This window comes from Harpegnathos saltator, unplaced genomic scaffold, assembly GCF_003227715.2.
Source record: "Harpegnathos saltator strain DR-91 unplaced genomic scaffold, Hsal_v8.6 scaffold18, whole genome shotgun sequence".
Lineage (NCBI taxonomy): Eukaryota > Metazoa > Arthropoda > Insecta > Hymenoptera > Formicidae > Harpegnathos > Harpegnathos saltator.
The window spans coordinates 445744-468899 of NW_020229961.1; the positions used below are offsets into that span (position 1 = coordinate 445744).

General features: G+C 53.0%; 1 protein-coding gene across 4 annotated transcripts in view; it reads left to right on the plus strand.

Moving 5' to 3' along the window:
• Window positions 1-22090, plus strand: part of fz2 (frizzled 2) — an 82124-nt gene extending 60034 nt beyond the window's left edge. For all 4 annotated transcript variants that reach the window (XM_025297557.1, XM_025297555.1, XM_025297556.1 and 1 more), the window contains one exon: window positions 16215-22090. In XM_025297557.1, coding sequence (XP_025153342.1) covers window positions 16241-18673 — 2433 coding nt within the window. In that variant the 5' untranslated portion in view covers window positions 16215-16240 and the 3' untranslated portion in view covers window positions 18674-22090. The remainder of the gene's footprint in view (window positions 1-16214) is intronic.
• The last annotated feature ends 1066 nt before the right edge of the window (window positions 22091-23156 follow it).

The window sequence follows — 23156 nt, forward strand, 5'->3', positions numbered from 1 at the left end:
GCGACGTATCTCACTCATGGATGTTTAGTCCTCCACCCGCGAATGAAGATTATTTTCATTCGTACAATCTCTAATAATAATAGCTTACGCTCCCTCTCTCTCTCCCTCTCTCTCTCTCGGACAAATTACACCGTAAACTAGAGTTCTTCCTAGGACTTGCGGAAAAGTCTAAAAAAGTCTTGCGAAAAAGTTACCAAGGAGAAAAAGAAAGCTGCTTCGCGCTAGAAAGAAACAAGACCACCTCGCGATGCGATAAAATGTGTAAGAAGAAACACTTCGAAAGATCCCCGCCCAATTTCAAGATCGCCGTCTGACACGAGGCCATATTTACCGTGCGGCAAAAACTGAATCTGGTGCTGTACGCACCACGATTGATCGACGACGCGGTGACCTCCGTGGAAGCGACGTAGCCGAGTCTTAATTAGTTTCCTTCTGGAAGCCGCGGAACAAGAAGCAGCAGCGTAGGAAGCCGCTGTCTCGCCACCGCCGTGTTCCATGTTGGTCAACGCGCGTCTACCGGGCTGCGCGACCGGCTGCGTTTTATTCGCGATCAATTAATCCTCGCCGATCGGCGGCGAGATCGGCGGCGACCGAAATCAGATTTCTCGACGTGCGCGCCGTGCAAGTAATTCCGCTCGCGTCCGCGCTCTCGTGCATACGAGCGCTCGGTGAAACGCCGCTGCGGCGACGGCTTCTCTTTCTTCCTCGCCCCGTTCGGTTCGAAAAAGCCACCGTTCCCTTAAGGGAAGCGCAAAATAATGACGTACTTGCTCGTCTCGTCCGAGCGAGCGGTTTTTAGTCGACGCCGCCCTATGCGCGTCGCCGCGCACTCGCAGGTGCGGCGGACTCTCGTCCTCGGCAACAAATCCTCCGCGGATCGCATTTTAGCGCGTACGGTCCGACGCGCTAAATAACATGGCTTTTTCGGACGACCGTTTCTCTCTCACGAATCCGCCGCGCGATTAGCAAATATCATCCGAAGAATTTTAGAGAGTAACGATAGGAATGTCTTTTCGATTCATTCGACTTTCGCATATGTAAATACGGTTTTCTCAATCACGTGGCTAATTCATTAAAACTCTTAATGAATCATAATTGCGAGATTGACCCCATCGGCTCTTTCGGCACCACACCGATCGGAATGTTAAGTCACGGAATAAATCAATGTGGGGGGAGAGAGAGAGAGAGAGAGAGAGAGAGAGAGAGAGAGAGAGAGAGAGAGAGTCGCGTCGTGTCCTTGCAGGAGTAGCGCAAGGAGGACGCGGGTCCTCGTTAAACGTGTCACAAGTTGCGAATAAAAAATAGCCGTCGTAAATCGCACGCGTAAAAATTAACAATTCCTATCGTCGCGAATGCCGAGCGAAGAATTTTTCGGCTTCGCAGCGCGAGCGTAGCATTCCGACGCTTGGACGGAGCCGCGGCCGGAGTAACAGCCGGCGCGAAGGACACGCTCGAAAATATTATCGCGGCCGAGGAAGCGCGCGTTATGCGTTTTATCTCGTCTCGCTCTTTTCACGACGGAGATAATCCGTGTACGCGCTCGTCCGCGCTCGTACACTCGCACCGGGTTGTTGTTGGTTAGACGGAGACGGAGACGGGGACGCGACGCGACGCGCGGGCGTTTCGTGTCTCGGTCGGCCTGTTGTTTCTCCGGGTCGGGGCCGCCGCCGAAGCGGACGACGACCAACGGGAAACTTTATCGCGAACGCAACCGACGGTTGACAGCTCCGTGATGCATCGGTAGCGATTTGCATTGGCGTCGGCCGCGCGGGGGCTAACCACCGCCGCCGTCGCCGCCGCCGCCGCCGCCGCCACCGTCGTCGCCGTCGTCTCTAAAACAACGACCAAGGAATTCTCGCCATACTTTGGCTCCGCATTCCGGCGTGGCACATTTCTCGCTGAAGCCGCCCGTTAGATTCTCTGCAGTCGCCGCGTTGACACCGGACGCGCGCCACGCATTAAGCGAATTAAACGCAGGACGATATACGACCGCAGCGATCCGACGCTAAACGCGCGATAAGAGAAATATTTGTAACGTCGATATCCTTATCTTCGATGTGCTGGCTCGATATCAATATCTGGGGCTTGGGATCGAGTAGAAAGCGCGCGTGAAATCTCAATTGGTGGGCTTTTGGGATTCTTTAATCGCCTCATTATTGCTGTTGATTAACACTCCATTTCTCGCAAGGCGAGTTTTCGCCCGCCCGTATCGAAGCAGCGGCGTCGAGACCGTGGAATTTGGACGGTCCTGCTGACGCATTTGCGACGGGGGAGGGGGAGGGGGATTCGCGTGAAGATAATAACAATCGCGAATTATTGGAAAACTTCGGAACGGTGGAGTTTGCGAACGACCTGCGGGGAAACTAGACGCGCTCGAACAGATGAACCGTGTCTTATCTTTGTTGACCTTCCTCTAGATTCTTGCGATATTGACGCAGAGTTGCGGAGAGCGGGATAGACACGACAGTTCGATTCAATCATGGGGCCGCGATTGTGCCACGAGCAACCGTGGTCGTCGTACTCGCAACAGTTTACTCAATACGCTTTGCTATCGTTTCACCTTCGCGGTTATTTTCATTATCGTTATCACCCACCCGGCTTAATCTTATCGTTCCGCTTGTTTTCACTGATCGTGCAATTACATCGGTAATCGCATCCTCGCCTCACTTATTCATCGTAATTACGTACCTAATTATCGTTTTCTTTTTTTCTCAACTTATAGAAATATTCGCTTAACGCTTAAATCTAACATCGCGCAGGTCGCGCAGAATTTTCTTGTTTCGCGGAAACTGAGATCACCGGCGAGAGCACGAATGCTCATTAGAATCGCTCGCTCGCTCGTCTCTTTGTCGTACGATTGATCGACTTCTTTTTTCTCTCTCGTCTCTGCCGCTTGGTGGATTTCAACGGACGAAGGCGGATCTCAGTTTGCGCGATGTGCAATTGTTTCTGCGCGGGGAAATCAGTGCGATTGTTGCGACTACGCATGCATTATTGATGCTCTGTGAGCATTGAAATTCAACACTCGCCATATCGGCGCTGAAGTCCAGCGCGATGTTTTCAGTGGCCTGGTCCACTGACGAAACCCGCAGCGCTCAGCACCCCACGAATTGCGTCGCTCTGCATCCGGAAGTAGCGTGGCGTCCATCAGCCTCCATGTGTCGACCCACGTCGACTGCGCTTTATACTTCACTTTATTTCACTCGCCCGGCTCGCGCGATAGCCGCGTTTCACGAGCCGGCGATTGACAACCGTTCGCGGACGCGTTAATGAAAAGTACTGTAATTGCATTTATGATCATTTTCAGTTACGGTCATTTATCGATGGCATTCTATCGGTACAAAGCATTCGAACAAGCGCATCGCCGGCGTTGCGTATCCGCGTACGATTTTATATTTACTCAATATTTGATTGCGCTGCGATGGGTGAGCAAAAAGTTGTCGGGCAGGATAAATATGCAAGTAAAACTCTCTCGGAAATAGCACTCGCAGCTCCGCTCCGATTACAATGCTTTTACAATACAATGCCGATCGACGATTGATTTCGATCTGCGGACCTGCGGAATCTATGACTTCGTTCAGCGAAATACTTAAAGCAACACGCACGCGCCGTGCATCGTGCGCAGACGAGCCGATGGTAAAAGCCGCGAGTGGGATCCTCGGGTGAACTAATCGTGACGTTAATACGAATGAAAACGCGCGCGACTGGAGATCGAATGAAATTTATCAGCACGCTACGCGAACGGAATAATCGCAAGTGGCGTAAATTCACACACGCACAATGGCTTCGCCGTATCTTGGCGAAGATTACTCCGCGTTATTTATGCGAAGATAACTCTGCGGCAATTTCTGTGCGGATACAGCTTCGCGATATCCTTGCGAAGGCTACTTCGCGATATTTGTCACAAAGACCGCTTGGCGAAATTTGCTTTCGAATTGCTCGCGCGAATTATGTTGAACGAAACAGTCGTATCCCCGAGAGTCGCGAATATACAAATGCTATCGTGAAAAATATACGCTCGTAGATAAGAAAACACGCAATTGCAAGATTCGTTAACGCGAGAGAAATTATCGCGAGCTCTGACGTGTGATTTCTCCGAAGTTCAAGGGTCGAATTTCATTCATATATATATATATATATATACATATATTCAATCGTTAAAAATTAAAAAGAGAGAGAGCGCTGAGTGAAGCAGTGGTATAAAATCAGTAATGAGTCACTCGTATTAATACGTCAAAAGAATCATTGTCTGTACTCATCAAAGTCGTGTTCTTTATGACAATTTGACAGAGTATATTATATGAAGAAGATAATATATTTTGCAGACATAATAATTTTAATCAAATATAAACGTATGTATCAAATGTTCTCACAAACCTTTTACTTTATAAATAAAAAATATATATGTACGATTGATACCACCGTTTCACTTAACGACTTTTATTCATACAAAAATGCGAAAGTCTACGAGATCGCACTGATTTTTATGAAATTTCAGTATAAACCAAACCCATCACCTTAAATTTTGGAAGCCCTTTTTGTTCTCACTCACCAGATCGATCAGGTTCACCTTCTTCCAGACCTGCAACAGAAAAGAAACGATTTAGACGTATTAGATTCATAGATAATGCTTAAAGAGGAAGCGCTAATACGAGTGTGTTTGCTATCACAAATCAAATGCCGGAAGGCTGCTTTGACGTAACAACGCACGTAAACTTGGAACGCGTTCGCGTAATACGTATTTCAACATTCCTGATTAATCAAGAATTCCAATTACTTCCAAGTATCGCGGAGGTAAAGTTGGACGAAATCTCTGCGTCTTCCTCGAAATTGCGCGCCGACATTAACGACAATTTTATGCAAATATTAACGATTGCTCTACCGCGAAACGTACTTTCCGCCAGTCTTCTGGCTCCGTCGATTGTCGTGCACGCTTCAACACTCGATTCACCTGTCATCGCACTCGTAAAACTTTCGCACGGCTTGATTCTCATCGTGACGCGCGCGTATTCCGCGCGATAGCCGGCGCGATAACGTCGCCAATTTGTCTCGTGAAAAGCATTTCCCACGCGCTTATACCGCCACTCACTCGCTGCGATACCGTGGTTCTCCAAGACACGGATAATAATAAACACAATACGCAATGTGTATATTATTCCATACGCGAAACAAAGCAGGATCGATCCTTCGTCCTCTTGTAAAAGACGAGGAATGCGCGCGATGGAGTGCGTAAAATTTAGCTGTAGCGTAAAATATTAACACAAACATCTTTTGGACGCACGAAACCGTCATTAGAAATGCACGCTGAGATGAAAGAGCGACAAGTCCTAAATCCAAGTATTCTTATCGCAGCACGCGAAGCAAAGGCAGTCAGTCGTAATGCTCGACCTGAATGAACTTTGAATTCGCAAATGGAAAATCGTAGATCAGAGCCACCGCGGCCGATCAATTGAAATCGTTTAACGGAATCACACGGCGGAGCAACAGAGAGAGAGAGAGAGAGAGAGAAAGAGAGAGTAGCATGTCGTTTGAGCCGTGTTTCCTGCAATTTCAAGTGAAACAGGGGGTACGTTCGAGGGTGAGTAAAAGAGGGCCAACAAGGCGTAGAAAATGCAACTAAAACGAACAGATCCAACGAGCGATTCACAGAACACTGAGCACAGACGAAGTGTGCCGGGTGTTCCGTACGTTTCCGCTAGACTGCAACATTCACAAGAGCCGGTTACGGGAACTTCCTCGCGGCGGGGTACTTCTCTCCGCTCGCGATAACACTGAATGCGACGACCTTCGTATCAGATAACTGCGAGGGGCTCGGAATCGCACGACTACGTTTTACCACGGCGTGTACGCTTACACACGAGAGCCGGAGTCTCGACGCGACTTTTCTCGCGCATTCTGAAATGTCGCCCTGACGCGCGACGCTCTCGCATTCCCCCCCCCCCCCCTCCCCCGTGCCACCCCGACTTGGGAGATTTTCACTTAGGGACCCGTGCGCTCGCGGAGACTTACGATCATACGGCGCTTTATTCTTACGAGTAATTAAGCGACGCGGCAGCAGCGTTCTCGCAAAGTGCTTGTAAACGCGGACCGAGCCGGCCGCGCTTATCTATGCTCGCCGCCTCATAAAGGACCGCCGCTGTAAATCGGGCTTCGCTGTGATCTTAATTAAGAGCCGACTGCGCCTGGAGTCCACCTTATCGAATGCATCCTACGTATTCTCGGAATTTTGAATAGCTGGGCGCTCTGAATATCAACGTTGTGTCGCGCGAGGTTGCTTACAAAATCCGACACGTGTTCGTGTACGATGTTTATCGTACGATGCGATGAACGCTCTTTGTGTCCGGCATGATATTGCGCGCGCTTTTTGGAAGCTACCGATTGAACTCGGAATCGAGATCGAAGGTTAAAAACTACACGAGTGAACGATCGAAAGAACGAATACACTTGTATTGTGGGAAAGAAGAAAGACCTACGTCCGTTTGGCTATAGAATCTACTACCTGAAGAGAGAGACGTAGGAAACGCTCGGACAGCTTTATTCACGAACACGCGCAGGATCTACCTGGAAAAGAAAAAAAAAAAAAACATAAAATCGGAGACACAGGCTGCGCCTGTGTTAGAATTGACTCTCTAAGGATCCTGGCTTTATTTTGAAAACAGTCGGGGGTCCTGCGAGGGTTTGCTTGCTTCAACTCTGACATTTGAAACTTTCGCAACTACCGTGTTGGAGAGAACACGAACGTTCGAAATCTACATCTATAAATGCTCCAGTTTTTCTCGAAAAAACTTCATCGAGATATCGGAGAAAAGCAGACAAGTCTCTTAAAGTTGTTTCCCGCGGGTCTCGAATGGACACCTCCGGCAAGTCTATTATATTTGTGAGTATTTCAGAATTTAAAAACTCGTTCGAGCACATCGATCAAATGTCACTCTCCGCGGTCACCGAGATGTCGATTCGCCGATACGCCCGACTACGCGCCGTTTTATTCCAACATTTTTATAACCCCCGAGAGCACACGCACAAAAAGTCAGCACTAGCCTCTTCTCTTCCCGAGTACAGACATATCGAAACATCGGCGTGCGTTATCTCACGCGTGTAATCAAGGACCCACCGGGGAGGGTTGTCGCGCCCTTCGTTCGCATATTTATTCGGGAGGACAATTTTATCGACTACGAAATGTCACATGGGCGACAGATCTTCCCGGATACGAGACTCGGAATCCAAAGGCGACCGTTTAACGAGCATCGGATATCTGCCCGACCCCTCCACTTCATCTCTATGCATCGGTCTACCTGCGTAGCACCATTTATCTCCCGATCTCTCCTCCTTTTTCCCCGAGCCTCGAGCTTTGCTTTCTCGCTTCCCTTACAAACGCGCGTCATCCGTATGGCGGTTAGGTTAGGTAAGGACGATGATTTACGGTTTTAAAGCCGCGTCTTGCTCGCTCTCGTCTGAGTCTACTTCGCCTTCTCCACCTTCCGCCGCTGCCGCTGCCGCCGCTGCTGCTGCTGCTGCTGCTGCTGCAGGAAAAACTGCTCAGACCGTTCCAGCTGGCTTCTCCGTGGAGAAGACCGGGACGGTCGTTGCTTGTGCCCGTCGCACGTGAAAAGTAAATAGCGAACGTGGCAACGACTCGTTCATCTTCCACGGTTGCCCTCCTCCTGAGGGGCCGCCGCCGTCCTCCCATCATCTCCCTGTTAGCCGCGAGCGAGCGATAGCGCGCGATCTCCTATGACTATCCAAGCACAACGGCAAGGTGTATGTGTATGTGTGTGTGTGTGTGTGTGTGTGTGTACACCTTATCAGCGTTTCCATCGAGCGTTCGAACTCACTTGGTGACGAGAGCGAGAGCCGGTCCCGGTATTTTCCGCATCGTCGCCGTCTGGACGAAAAATCTCTCGAGTCCTCGGTCGCGAGAGATCGAGGGCGGTGACCGACTTCCATAGACTCGCGTGTGTGCCGTTTATTCTTGGAAACGATCAAACGATCGGGGAGAGCCTCCCGATACCGAGGCTCTAGATTGCTTCGCTTCACACTTTGCGGCTCGCGCCGCTTTGGCGAAATTAATTTAGATCGGGGCAATGACCGAATTCCATGATCGAGGAGGAGGAGGAGGAAGAAGAGGAGGCAGCCTTACGAGCTGCGTCGGTCGCCGCGAGCCGAAATTCTTCTCTCGTCCCACAGTCGCGAGATAAGAAACGGTATTCGTGCGCGATCGAGCGCCTCGCGACAACGACGACGACGACGACGACGACGACGACGCGCGACGATAACGATAACTCATTAACCACAAAATCATTAAGGAACGGTTGCTGCTAGTCAATACGAAGTTTCGAGGCACGCGATACGCCGATAAGTTCGTCCTGTCAAGCGCGCGTCGATAATACAACACGCGATTCAGCCACAAGCGCGGTTGCGATCATTCGCGAGTGTTCCCTCCCTCTCTCTCTCTCTCTCTCTCTCTCTCTCGCTCTCTCGGGTATCGCAGGTAACAAACGTGGTTCAGGTGAATCGCGAGGAGCGTTTTCTGAGACGCGCTTCGCGCCTCCACGGAACGACGGATCCAATTAGGCGAGCGCATGAATCCATAATTCATTCCCTGATTAATTAGCGCGCGTACACGGGAGAGGAAGGTGCGAGCGAAGGGTCCGGAAGGGAGAAACGGGAGAACGATGGGGAAAGGGGCGTGACGAGATCGGTGATCCTTCTCGGCCGCGCGCGTTTACTCGCGCGCGCACGACGACGGGGTAGGTGTGCGTAGCCTTGTAAGCACGTCGAACAAAAGGAGTCGCGTTTACCGCCGCTTCCCTGCTAACCTCCTCGCGATATCGCGCCCACGTATACGCTCTTATCCGCGTGTACGCTCGCGACGTGTCCGCAGGTGTGTGCGCGCGAGAACGCGCGGTTACGTCGTTTTATAGGGAGATAAAAGGCATATCCCAACACGACAATCTCTCCTTCCCTCCCTCCCTCCCGTCCGCGCTTACCTCGCTTTCTAGACCCTCAGGAAATTGTTACGAGCCTGTATCAAATTGGGATTCTCTTCGGACGTTGTAACATTATTACGCGCGCTTCGAGCGGTTTACAAACGCAGTGATAACGGGCGATTCGCCGCCTTATCGCCATCTTCGTGTTTGCCGCGCTCTCTCTCTCTCTCTCTCTCTCTCTCTCTCTCTCTCTCTCTCTCTCTCTCTCTCTCTCTCTCTCTCTCTCTCTCTCTCTCTCTCTCGACGCGCTTCCCTTTTGGCGAAATGACGACTTGAATACACGACGACTCTTCGATGAATTGAAAGCCCCGTTTCCCGTTCGATCTGTTTGACAATTGTTATTCGCGCGACGTGGAGTCGTGCGCGCACGACGGACGGAAACGCTCCAAGTTGAACGGGTTTCCGGTCAGGCCGCGGCTTGTATGTGTATCGTCGCGGGTCGTTTCGTATCGGAATACAGGATACGACGACGACGCGGACGGGGGCCGCCGCGATGTTACTCGCGCGAAAGAGAGAAGCGTGTTCTCGCATTACTATTCGCCGTATTAAACGCGATGATTGCTGAGAACGCGATGAGCGCGAAGCGCGTGGCTCACGTGAAAGAAGGCTCCACCTCCGGTTTCACATCGAATGCACAGAGAAACTGCCAGAGGAAACCCGAGACAGGAAATGGTTATATCAAGATCCACCCGGTGCACGGAGTCGACAAGCGTCCGTGTCGACGATTACAGAAGTACAAGCCCGAGACGAATGATATGCCGGTCGCGTGTGTCTCGGATGCCGTGTAACTCGCCGGTAACTCGACGTGCGCGATTATCGAGCTTTCGTATCCTGATTGAACGAGCGATGCATCATCGACCGTTGCCGTTGTAGCTTATCGCGCTCGAACGGCGCCGAAGTGAAAATAGAGAAAACGGCAGGTTGATGGATCGCGGGCACGTTTGCAGCTCGCCACGTCGTGGGGCAATTATGAGATACAAATAGCTGGCTGCGAGAAGTAATGAAACAAGATCTCCGCCACGCTCGCGCGCGATCATCTCGCGATCTTCGACATCTCGGCGAGAATCTCGCTGATATTTTCCAGCGGAACGACGAAGCCTGTGCAAATTTGAAGGAACTTTCATTTCATCCGAAATTCGCTTTCGCTCGTTCGTCAGCAGTGCCGGAAGTGTTTTTCTGATTCCATGCCAAAGTCCTTGCATTTTGCAAGCTCATTATCACGACAATTACTTTTCCGTTTAAGCTGTCGCGATGGCAAAGCCGATGTCGACCTGATCAAAGCGCGAAAAAGTCCCCCTACGGGATTTGACGGAAATCTAACGGGGCACCCTGTACATCGGCGCAAACGTGCCGCTTTCACGCGGGCTTTTGGTAAATCCGATCTTACGCGTGTATTCTGGGAATCGCGCGCGATTCGAGTAACAGCGCAGTTTCGCATAGCTGCGGCGGATGTGCGAAAGGAAGGGGAGCCAAGAGAGAGAGAGAGAGAGAGAGAGAGAGAGAGAGAGAGAGAGAGAGAGAGAGAGAGAGAGAGAGAGACCGTATTTCAGCCGCAGCGGCTCGCGATATTGGGAATATCTTCCGCACTTTTTACCGCCGCCGCCGCCGCTGCCGCTGCGCAGCTGTGAGTGTGTCCCGTAATCGCGTCGCGTGAAAAAGGTGCACAAGAGCCACCGCGCCATGTGTACCTCCCGCGTCGTGTCCCAGGATAAATACGGGCTGTCCCTCCGGTCTTTTTTTCACAGCCACGTATTCTTTCTTTCTTTCTCAGCGAAACTTGATATTTCCGCAATTTATCGTCTTTTTGCGTAACAATTTCCTCACAATTTTTCATTCCGAACTTCTCTCTCTCTCTCTCTCTCTCTCTCTCTCTCTCTCTCTCTCTCTCTCTCTCTCTCTCTGTGCCTTCGTAAAATGTTCATCAATTCAAGCTCATTGGAGACTAAAACTTTGTGTCATTATATATATATCCGAAACGCGATTGATCCAAATTTCGCAACCTTCGACCGCTCGCGATTTTGAGGTTATGACGCCGCGACGTCGATGTAACCGTCGTTCCGCTCAATTTAACATACACTGGGAAAAAAGATTTAGTATCTCTAACAAAACTGTTTAGTTGAAGCATTTTTTAATAGCAACCAAATATCTCGTTTTATATAATAAAATATTTAGTTGTCTCAACTAAATATATTTTTCTGCTTTGTTCTCTGGACCAAATGATTTTGTTCTTAGACTTCGTATATAAAAATTAAGCATTTTAGTTACTTTATCCATAAAAATTACATAATAACGAAATATTATTTTACATAAACTAAAATAATGCCCTATGGATACGATTTTGTCTTTCTGTGCACTAAAGTCTAGATTTTACATATTAAGAAAAAATTATAGAATTTTTAACAAAATTCATATAGTTAAAGCTTTTTGGTTGCTATAACAAAAGTATTACGTTATACGAACAAACCATAATCAAACAAGATATTTGTTTACAGGAACTAAACAGTTTTATTGGACATATTTTAACCAAATTATTTTGTTGCAACAAAATTTTGGTTCACGCAACAATACATTTTTCCTAGTGTACGATCTCTCCCACGGGGAAAGCGACATGACATGAAAATGAAACACACCATATCATCGTGTGATCGACGAAAGACAACAAAATGGCCTCCGAAAAAAAACCTACCTCGCGCACAAAAATTCAAGGAACGCGCGTCGAGCGTGAGTACGAGTGACATTCGGCGTCCTTGACGAATAGTTTCGATTGCCAATACTCTCGCGTCTTGGAGTATGTCGAAATTGACCGGAAATTCGGATCAATGATTGAGCCACTCACCTGCCGACCGAAATGCCGCCGACCGCTTCGCCATCGCCGTTGCATCGCCTTCTCTTCCAGTCATGATGCCACTCGTTGTGCACTTATTGAACACTCGCTCGTTGCACATTCATTCCGCGCACACGAATCGGCCGAGAAACACCACTGACCGAGACTCCGCGACCGATAAACAATCACCGTCCGGCACTTGGCGTCCCGTTGTAGCTAATGGCGTCGCTCGACTAACCGTCGCGGCTTCTAGAAGCGGCGTGAAGTTGCCGCCGGGTGCCTGCGAATTTTTCAAGCGCTCGCAATCGCGACTCACTTCTAGTCGCGCGCTCGATCATCGCTTCGACGCCGATCGCGCTTCGCTCGTGTTTCCAACGTGTTTTCTCCTATCTATAATGTCTTTCGTTTCACGGATACGACTCGATCGAAAAAAGACATGACCGGTTCGCGCGCGCGCGCGCGCGCGTTAACAACGATACGACGACACGTGCGTCGGCAGAATGATCAGAAGTTTCGTCCGAGCGGCCGGCGCGATATTGTCACCTCGCAAATTGTCGTCTTGGCATTCCATATGCCCGGCATCGCGCGCGCGTTGATCCCGACATTTTGCCGGCTGCATTTCCTGGAGCGTGAACGTGCGCGCGCACGTTAATAAGCTCGTTCGGGAAAGTGCGGCCGAAGGCCAAGTTTAGATGCCCAGAGATACATCGGAGGATAGATTCCAGAAGGAGGCTGCGCGCTCGCGTAAACTATGCCAAGTTAACTTCTCAGGAGACATACACGCGCGCGCGCACACACACACACACACATAGACATCGTGTGTGCGCCAAATGTTCCCTCCGTTCGCGCTGGAATTGTGCCACCCCATATTTTAGCTTGCAACTTGCCCGAACGGTAATCTTCAGTCTCCCCGTAGATCGCCAAAGGATCGGAGCTCCGGTTAGTGCATTTCCACGTACACGTCGTAATTAGGATAAATTCCTCCGCCTAAACACTATCGTATTCACCTTGGCCAGAGTCATCGAGCCATTTCTGAATGTTAATCGAACTTCCTCGTCGCGAACTCGTCTTCGGGAACTCGCGTGAATTAGCATGACCGAGAAAAGGATGCCGCGTGGTGGCGACGATCAATCACGCTGAAAGTTCCTCGCGGACTGGCGTACCTGAGCTTTCCCGCTTCGACTCGATTTCCGCGAACGAGCACGTGCGGACTGTGACTGTCTCTCTCTTCGTCTCTTCCGTCTGGGGTGATCGGCGCCAACTCGTTGAAGGACATCGTCCAATTCGGACCAACGGACCGTGCTCTTGCTTCCTCGTATCTTCTCGTTTCTCGCGTTCCTCTCGGCAAGGCGAGCCGGACGGGGCGGGGCGGAGCGGAGACGATCGCTCGCACGCGGTGATTCATTCATGATTAATGTCCATGACGCGCGATTTGATACAAAACCCGACCCAGCCGCCGCCGTCAGTTTGACCAACTAACGAGGAAGCATAACGCATAACCTTATCTATACCTCCTCTCCATAAATCTCGCCCCGCGCGCGCTCTTTGATTTACGTGCCCTGTAGGCAGCGCGAGAACGAACGTTCGCGAAGAAATGCGTGGTATCTCGCGGAGAGCTGCTTACTGTTTACTTTCGCATCCTTTCACGCACAGCGGCCGGGCCCTTCCTCCTCCTCCTCCTCCTCCTCCTCCCTGCCCCGTCGCGACACGCTGTCAAAGAGGAGACGTATTGACAACACATCGCGTGCGTTTTTTGCCGCTTGCTTCGGTCAAAACAAAACAAACGAACGAACGCTCGCTCGCTCGCTCGCCGAATGGTAGACGTCCTCGGAACGATACACGTCCGAGCGAACGTGAACGCAAGTAAACCGCGCACGCTGGAAAGGTCCTGGCACATTAATATGTATAAACTTTTAATTAGCTGTCGTGTCGCACCGGCAGCGGACGGATTGCGGCGCGCGGCGCTGCTATTCGCAGAAACTAGTTATGAGCGCGGATAGACGCGGGAGCAAAAAGAGATTTCCATAAAAGAGGAGTGTATCGTAACCCAAACAACGTCGGCAGCCGTCGGGCCGCATATTCCACGCAGGGGCGAGGCTTTAAAAGTGATTCATTGCGAGTCCCTTCTCTCTGCCCCTCTCCGTTGCCGCTTCTCTCTCTCTCTCTCTCTCTCTCTCTCTCTCTCGCCTGCCGGACTCCGGAGATTACCTTCGTTTTACGCAATACATTAATGGATACTCGTCTCGTCGAATAAGTTTTACGTATAATGGTCCCTCGAATCGCGTTGGCTTTTCATATATATCAGCGAGACGAGAGATTGCGAGGCGTATCGCGAGAGCTCGATCTTTCGAGATGTATCGATCGCGCGCGAGTAATTCCTCCGCGAGGAGCGCCGGATGAAAGGCGCGCAAACGTTGCGCGCGCGCCGGCGGACTCGTTTTTCCGATAAACTGTTCTTGACGCGACGCGATCGTCGTCGACCAGGTCGGGAAATCTCTCGGGTGCCGCGGAGCCGCGAGAAGTAGCGGGACGGGACGGAACGGGACGGAAGGGGAGGGGAGGGGAATCGCGGAATGATACGGCCGTCGTTGACGGGTTAATTCCGTGCGCCCGCGCGCGCTCCGCGGCGAGGCGAGGCGATGCGAAAATCCAAAGCGGGCGCGCATACGTCTCTATTGAGACCTCTCGTTTCCGTGCAGCTGCGGCGGATGCATCTCGCCGATGCATTTCGTACGCGCCAATCGGCCGTATCGGGATCCGAGCCACACACGTAGCGCGACGTCGGCCTCTCCTTCTCCTCCGTTTCCTCCTCCTCCTCCTCCTTCTTCTTCTTCTTCTTCTTCTTCTTCTTCTTCTTCTTCTTCTCCACCCTGGCTCTGTTCTCCCTTATTCCAACGCGGGTATATAACGCGCCGCCACGGACGTCTTTATAAATAGCGACGAGCCCGCGTCGAGACGCGGCTAGCAGTTAACAAACGATAAAACTAACACCCGCCTCCTACAATAACATTTCGCTCCGGTCACGTGTTTTCCGCGGCTCGACTATTATAAGATCCATGACTGCTTCGATCCCTTCCTCCCTCGTTCCGCCCCTTTTCGGCCCTCCTCCTCTTTCCCTCGCCGTCCTCGGCGGCCGGTTTCTCTCTTCGTCTCTCTTCTCCCCTCAGCCCGCGTCGTACCCTTTCGCCTCCGTGCGTCACCTCCTCCACCCCCTCCGACGTGGTTGCACATTCTTCGAACGGATATTCACTCGGCGGGGATGGCACGGTTGCTTCGTGCCAAATCAAAGTTTCATCCGGTCGTGTCACTCTGCTGCGCGAATACGAATACTCTTTGTGCGTTTCATCGCGAGTGAAGAGAAAGAAATCCTTCGTACATGCAAAGCCAAAATAAACGAAATTACGAGCAGGATGAAATTTGTACTCGAGCAAATGCTTAGCCGAGAACGAGGAGAGTTCTTATTCCACGAGCGAGACTTTACTCCTCGGCTGTCATTTGTTATCCGTAAACTTGCCTGCCCAGGCTCTCTCTCTGTCTCTCTCTCTCTCCGAGAGGCATGGCGCGGCGTCGCGCGATCGCATCGGCTCAGGTCCGACTCGACTCGACTCGACTCGACTCGGCTTGGCTCCGCGAGAGACGTACCGGTTTCGAGCGCGTATCTAGCGAACGATCGCAACACCGACGTTGATTTATGTACGAGACATCCAAGCGCTACGCCCTTGCTCGTTAAGGTCGAGCGAGCGAACCAACGGCCAGACGCATCCCGCGCCGCGCCAGCTATTTAGGCATCGATCGCCGGCTCGGAATTTTACGAAAGAGCGGGTTACACCCGACCGGGTTACCGAAACCCGCGCGCTTTGATAGTCTGAATTGCAAACGAAGCGCGACGACGGTACCGTAGATACACGAGCGCCGGCTCGGCTCGGAATTAAGCTCGCATCTGCTCGGTTCCTCCGAGAACTCCAATGAATACTCTATCTCCGGTAAATATTCCTTTCTACACGCGAGTGGATTACGGTCTGTCCGCAGAAACGAATTATTAGCGATTACGGCCGGCCGACCAATTGACCGGCCATCAACCGGATCACCAGAGACTCGACGAGAGAGAGAGAGAGAGAGAGAGAGCGATAATGCGACGACGAATCGTACGCGCGTAAGAGCGTTAATGAGAGCCGAGTTAACGAGTCATCGCGTATCGGAGTCTGCTTTCTTAACCCGTGAAACATTCAATCTGACATACCAGGTCTCCCTCCTCCGGGCTCTCCGAAGGTCGGCGGAGAACAACAGCTTACACGTATCATGGCTTACACGTATCATGGCACCTTCGCGTAGCGATTACCGCAGCGCGTGGAGACGGAGTAACTGATTAAAGGTAAAGGTGGCTCTTTCGTTGACTGTTGCAGGCGGCAGTTATGCGAGCTACGCAGTCATGAACCGCACGTCCTTGAACATGAGACCCGCGCGACGGACGAAGCTGTTCCCAGCCCGAACGATGACGGGTATGTTGGCGTTGCTGCTGGTGCTGGCGACGACGTTGTCAGACGCGCGGTCCGAATCGGCGATTAGTCCGGTAGGTAGTGTGGTGGGGTCAGGTTCGGGTGTCTCGTCTTCGTCCTCGTCCGGCTCATCATCGTCGTCCTCGTCGTCGTCATCGTCGTCGTCGTCGTCCTCATCGTCCTCATCGTCATCGTCGGTGATCGGCGTGGTGTCCGACGGCGGCTCCAGCTCGGGCAATGGCGGCGGCATGGGCGGCGTGGCGAACGGCGGCAACGGCGTCATGGGTGGCGTCGGGGGCGGCATCGGCGGCATGAACGGCGGCGGCGGCGGCGGCGGCGGCGGTGGTGGTGGTGGACACTCGGCGATCGGCGGCGGCAACGGCGGCAACGGTCGCTGCGAGGAGATCACGATCCCCATGTGCCGCGGCATCGGCTACAACCTGACGGCGATGCCGAACGAGCTGAACCACGACAGTCAGGACGAAGCGGGACTGGAGGTGCATCAGTTTTGGCCGCTGGTGGAGATCAAGTGCTCGCCGGATCTCAAGTTCTTCCTGTGCTCTATGTACACGCCGATCTGCCTACCGGAGTACACGAAGCCGTTGCCGGCTTGCCGGAGCGTGTGCGAGCGAGCGCGCGCCGGCTGCGCGCCGTTGATGCAGCAGTACGGCTTCTCGTGGCCGGAACGCATGGCGTGCGACCGACTGCCGAATCACGGCGACCCGGACCGCCTCTGCATGGAGCAAGACAATCACACCAGCAGCACAGGTGGCAGCGGCGGCGGCGGTGGCGGCGGCGGCGGCGGCGGCGGCGGTAGCGGCGGCAACGGCGGCTCGCCGAGCAGCGGTGCTCCGGCGCCACCGGGTCCACCGGCGCGACCTACGCGACCCTCCAAGACCGCGCAACCAGCCCGCTGCAAGCCGGGTAAGAACCAAAAAAACTGCCAGCACCCCCCGGGGGAGAGGACGAGGGATTGCGCGTGCAGGTGCAGGGCGCCCCTCGTGCCCCTGGGGGCGGTGGGCACGATACTACCAGGACCGATAAGCGGCGTCAGCGGCAGCATCAGCGGAAGCACCAGCAGCGGGGTCGGTCTGGCCGGCATGACCGTAAACGGAGCGATTCCGGCGGCGGCGCCGCCGCCAATGGGAATCGGTCGCAGCGTCATCCAGGACATTGCGGGGGTGCAAGATTGCGCCCTACCGTGCCACGGCGCGTTCCTCACCACCGAAGAGCGAGGTTTCGCAGCCGTATGGCTGGCTCTGTGGAGCGGACTGTGCGCCGCCAGCACTCTGGTGACCGTCACCACGTTCCTGATCGACACCCAGCGTTTCAAGTATCCTGAGAGGCCGATAGTCTTCCTCTCGGCCTGCTACTTCGTCGTGTCGGTGGGCTACCTGTCGCGGAACCTGTTCGGCCACGAGGAGATCGCCTGCGACGGGCCGGCCCTCAAGTCCGGCGCTCAGGGCCCGGGTGCCTGCGTCACGGTGTTTCTCATGATCTACTTCTTCGGTATGGCGTCCTCGGTGTGGTGGGTGATCCTGGCGTTCACGTGGTTCCTGGCGGCGGGTCTCAAGTGGGGCAACGAGGCGATAGCGTCGTACTCGCAGTACTTCCACCTGGTGGCCTGGCTCGCGCCGACGGTGCAGACGGTCTGGGCGTATGTCGCCGGCGGAGTCGCCGGTGACCCAGTGGCCGGAGTCTGCACGGTAGCGCCCGAGGGAGTGCGCAACTTCATCCTGGCGCCTCTGTTCGTTTACCTGCTGTTGGGCACGAGCTTCTTGCTGGCCGGCTTCGTGAGTCTCTTCCGTATTCGCTCGGTGATCAAGCGCCAGCCCGGCGCCAAGGCGGACAAGCTGGAGAAACTGATGATACGCATCGGCGTGTTCAGCGTGCTCTACACTTTGCCGGCGGGGGTGGTGTTAGCCTGTCACATCTACGAGTCGACTCTGCGAGACGAATGGCTCAGCTCGCTGGCGTGCCCCTGCCGACCGCGCGCGAGACCGCTCTACTCCGTCCTCATGCTGAAATACTTCATGGCGCTCGCGGTCGGCATCACCTCGGGCGTCTGGATCTGGAGCGGCAAGACGGTCGACTCCTGGAAGCGATTGTGGAGGCGTTTGTTCGGTGGCGATCACGGCGCGACCGGCCATATGGCCGCTGGCGCTGGTATGGTGGCCGGGGTGACCGGAGTCAGCGGCGGTATCGGCAGTGCCAGCATCAAGGGTGTCGTGGGCCGCGTCGCGGTGCCGTATCCACCGGCGCCAGGTCCGGGTAGCGCTCTCCTACCGCCCGGCAGCGTCGCCAGCGCGTCTCAACACCACCTCCACCATCACGTACTCAAGCAACCTCCGCTCTCGCACGTATGACGTCACCAGTCGGCGGGAGGCGACATGAACACCGCTGGATGCGAGCAGCAGCAGCCGCAGCAGGAGAGGCCTTCCGCCCTCAGCAACTATGGGCCCATCTAGCCCTTCGCCTCGGCCTCGCGCAGGCACAACACGCCGCACACGGCACCGCATACCGCGCCGCACACTCCCCACTCGGCGGCGACGATATACTCCAGGAGATCGCTCGCGTCCACGACGGGACCGCTGACGCCGGCGCACGGCATCGCGCCCTCCTACACGCAAGCCACCGAGGTGTGAGAGCACGCGTAGACGAGCCGGAAGCTCGCGTCGCTGCATCATCAGATGGGAGACTATGACCAGCCGAGGCGCTGTGTCGGCGTGTGTCGTCATCATCATCATCGGCCATTTTTGCTTCGCGATGGACGACGAGCGACCGCGGTGCTTCTCGATTACCCGATATACGTATTAGCCTGTACGTGTCTTCTTCTCCCGCGGGAATCTCGAGAAATCCTCTCTTCGAGCTCATCGGGATGGTCGTCGTCGTCGTCGTCGTCAGCAGCAGCAGCAGCAATAGCAGCAGCAGCAGCAGCATCATCATCATCATCATCATCATCATCATCATCATCATCATCATCATCATCATCATCAACGATGTCAGCATGAGCATCTCTATCGTCGACGACATCCCCTTGCCGATTGATTCCAAGGATCGTGGCTGATGACTCGCGCGAAACCTGGTGAATCCTGGCGGACGCAGGAGGAGGACGGGTGCCAATCCGGCAGAGAGGGTCGCTCGAGTGCCGCGGTATAGTGAGATTGTGATTTAGAAAGACGAAAGACTTGGTGGGCGAAGAGCTGCGAGAGAGCAGCAGCGAACGGTCGATAGATTTCTCTGTCTTTATCAACATCTATCTATCTATTCTCTCTCTCTCTTTTTCTCTCTCTCTCTCTCTCTCACTCTCTCACTCTCTAATCTTACATTCTCGTAGCGGCGCTCGTAAAGCCCGCGTGTCCGTCTAACGTGTATCGTCTCGTCTATTTATCTAATCTAGCCGTTAAAAACAGAAACCACGTGGAGGTGTATGTGTGTATGTGTATGTGTATCAGCGATAGCGACGGCCTGCTCTCTCGCTCTTCCTGCCTGTTCTCCTCGCGAAAGGAGGCCAACTGCCGTGTTGTCCTCGGCGTCAAGCGAGTCGTCGAGGTCCCTTCCTCCAGGTCCTTCTCGCGAAACGACCGAACCAAAAATTCTTCCCCACTGCCATGCCTCGCGACAGAGAGTGATCGCGAAAGTCTGAAAGTAGTCCACCGAGACGAGAAGAGATCAGGCCGCCGCCCGTGATGGCGAACGCGCGCGCGCGCGTGCGAGATAGTGCGAACGAGTGTGTACAGGCAGGACGTCGGAGAATTAACGAGGCGGGAATGGACTACTGTAAATATTGTTCTTAGATGTTAGTCGCGCTGTAAATAAAAACGGTCGCCAGGCACGTTGTAGGGGTATTTCTGTTCTTTTTCTTTTCTTTTTCTTTTTCTTTACTTTTCCGAAGAACGCGAGGGTGGACGACCGCACTCGTGGCGCGCGATTATTCCCGACGCGCGGTCACGTGTTCCCCCCTCCCCCCCCCGTGACGAAGAGAGCAATTGTCAGAAGAGCGATAGTCTTGCCGTTCGGCCGCGGCTCTAAAGGTTCGCTGATTGGACCGCGTCGTGCAACGTCGAGCACTATAATCCGCCGACTTTCCTCGAGGCAAACGAAAGACAGACGCGAGGCTCCGGATCTTTGGGGGATTTGCAAGATTATTCACGCGCAATCACACGAATGGACACATTCTTTTTTTTTCTTTCACGTCTCATTGACGTTTTCCTCAATCTCGGCAGGTTGCTGCGAGATTAATCGTCGACATCCTGCGACGAAAATCTCAGGAAGGTTGACGAAATCTGCCAAAAGTGTTACTCCGTTAAGTTTCAATTTGTACGTACGTATTATCGAGTCTTAAGATCGTACGCTCGCTTTTCTTTTGTTTTCTCTTTTTATTTTCCTTTTTTATACGATAAGAATACGAGACTCTTGATTCCAGATTGCACGACGCGATCCGCGATTAATCCGCGCGTGTTGCACACAATATTTTCGAGTTAGATTTCACTCTTGTTGCCGCGTCGTCGTCGTCGTCGCCGCCACGGCCGGACGATTGTCACGGAATGCAAACGTACGAGAATCCGTGCGCGTTCACCCCGAGTGCGAAACAATACATATTGTAAGTCAAACGTACACACACATACATGCATACATATACATATACATATATATATATATGTATATGTGTGTATATATATATATATATATATATATATAGGTCCGCCTCGCGAAGATCACAATATAATTTAACACGTCGGTGTACTAGGTCGAACTTTTTTATACCGTAAGTCAGGGCGTGTCACATTTCCGTCGCGTTCGCGGGGTTCGCGGGGTTCGCGGGGACCGATGATAACACAAGAACGGGGGGAGAAGAGGAAGAAGGGCGCGCGCGCGCGCGAGACGCCTTTGCGCCTTTTCATCGTAGCGAGGCGCGTTGGGTCGGCTGTGCCTCGCGCTCACACGTGTCGCGAAGAGGGCGGCGGCGAACGACGCGATAGCGTCGATAGCGGAGAAAGAGGTCGCGGAGAGGGGCTCCGAGCCGCCCTGCTTCGCCCGGGGGCGCGAGGCAACCCCGGAAGGAAATCTATGCACCCCGCCCCCGCCGTTTTCCCCCGAGCATAGCGGGTTAGAGGAAAATTATGCACGCGCGCGTATGTAAGTCCCGGTGATTTAGAAGTAGCGCCAAAGCGAGATTACGCACGAGACGACGTATTACGGGAGGAGTCCGGGGGGCGCGAACCCTTTGGAGGAGGAGGAGGAGGAGGAGGGCGTATTGTGAAGCGACGAGCGGAGACGCGCCGGAGAAAGCGAGGAACCGGGCGACTCCTCCGGCCCGACATTTATCTCGTAATAGGAGTACGACCGGACGTAATGAAATGCGAACTGCATGGCCGTGTTGAATCGACCGGACGAATGATACATCGGTCCGGGACGTTACGGCAGATCCGCGAGTCCACGACGAACCCGAGGAACTTGACTGTGTAACGAGAAGGAGAACGGCCAAACGAGAGAGGAGGATACGCAGAGTCGGTATCCGACAACGCGCTTTACCGCCCAGGTGACTCCTTCTTCATTACGAAAGGCGTGGAGCGAGCGCGCAGCGCGCTAGGAAACGAACGCGAAGCGAACAAACTGTCTCGTACAAGCGAACGCAGAAAAAAAATGCGTAACCGTCGTGTCTTAGACGGAAACCTCTGCCAAACGGAGAACGTACATGTGTAATGTTATTAAAAAAAAAAAAAAAAAAAAAGTAGCGGGAGTAAAGACGTCTTACAATTAATGTCTACATATCACTCCAATACATAACAAGAGAGGGAAGGGAGGGAAGAGGGAAGAAGTAATTGCATTGGTGTACGAAAGCGTGAGGGGGGAGAGGTAGAAAGTGAGAGAGAATGCGAACGAAGTGCCAGGATGCCGAGAGCGTCGGGAACGTAAGTACCGGAAATGCGCGCTGGTGGTCTCTCTCTTTCTCCCTCTCTGTCCTTCTCTCTTTCTCTCTCTCTCTCTCTCTCTCTCTCTCCCCCTCTCTTTATCCATCTCTCTTTCTCGCTCTCTTTTTCTCTCTCTCTCTCTCTCTCTCGCTCTCTCTCTCTCTCTCTCTCTCTGTCGCGGGTTGCCGAAGAGATCCACGTGCGACAAAAGCGGTATTGACGGGTCTGCGTGGAGGAAAACGAGATAGAGAAAGAGAGCGGGGAGTCTCTTTATAAAGCGAGTATTTGTAAGTCACTTTTTGTCACACTGATTGTCAATAAAATGGAGAAATACTGTGTGTATAACGAGTGTGTGCTTCGGAGGCGCGACGAGACGAGCCGAGCCAAGCCGAGCCGAGCCGTGAACGAGAGGGTGGTTGTGACGGTGGTGGTAGTGGTAGCAGTCAGTGGTGGTGGAGGTGGTCGTAGTGGTGATACCTCTCGAGAAGAACGAAGCGCGATACATCGGAGCGCGCGCTCCTCTCTTCGCCCCCCTTCTTTTCTTTTGTCATCCGTTCAGCGTTTTCCACGTTCAGCATTTACGTTCTGCGGCTCGTGCGCGCGCGCGCACGACGACGACAACGAGGAGAGTTTGACATATGCGGCCGCCGCGCCGGTCGCTTTGTACAATTTTTTTTTTTTTTTACGTTGCCATAGTAACCGTAGATGATGTAATCGACCGTCCTCCGTCGGTCGCGAGAGAGATGAAAAAAGTTTATATAAAAAGAAAATACATATATATGTGTATGTATATATATATATATATATATATATGCACACATACACACACACACACACACACACACACGCTCGCGCGTGTATATACATACGCGTATATCCGAATTGTATACGATTTTTAATATACTTTATTATTATTTAATTTCCCTGCGTTCGT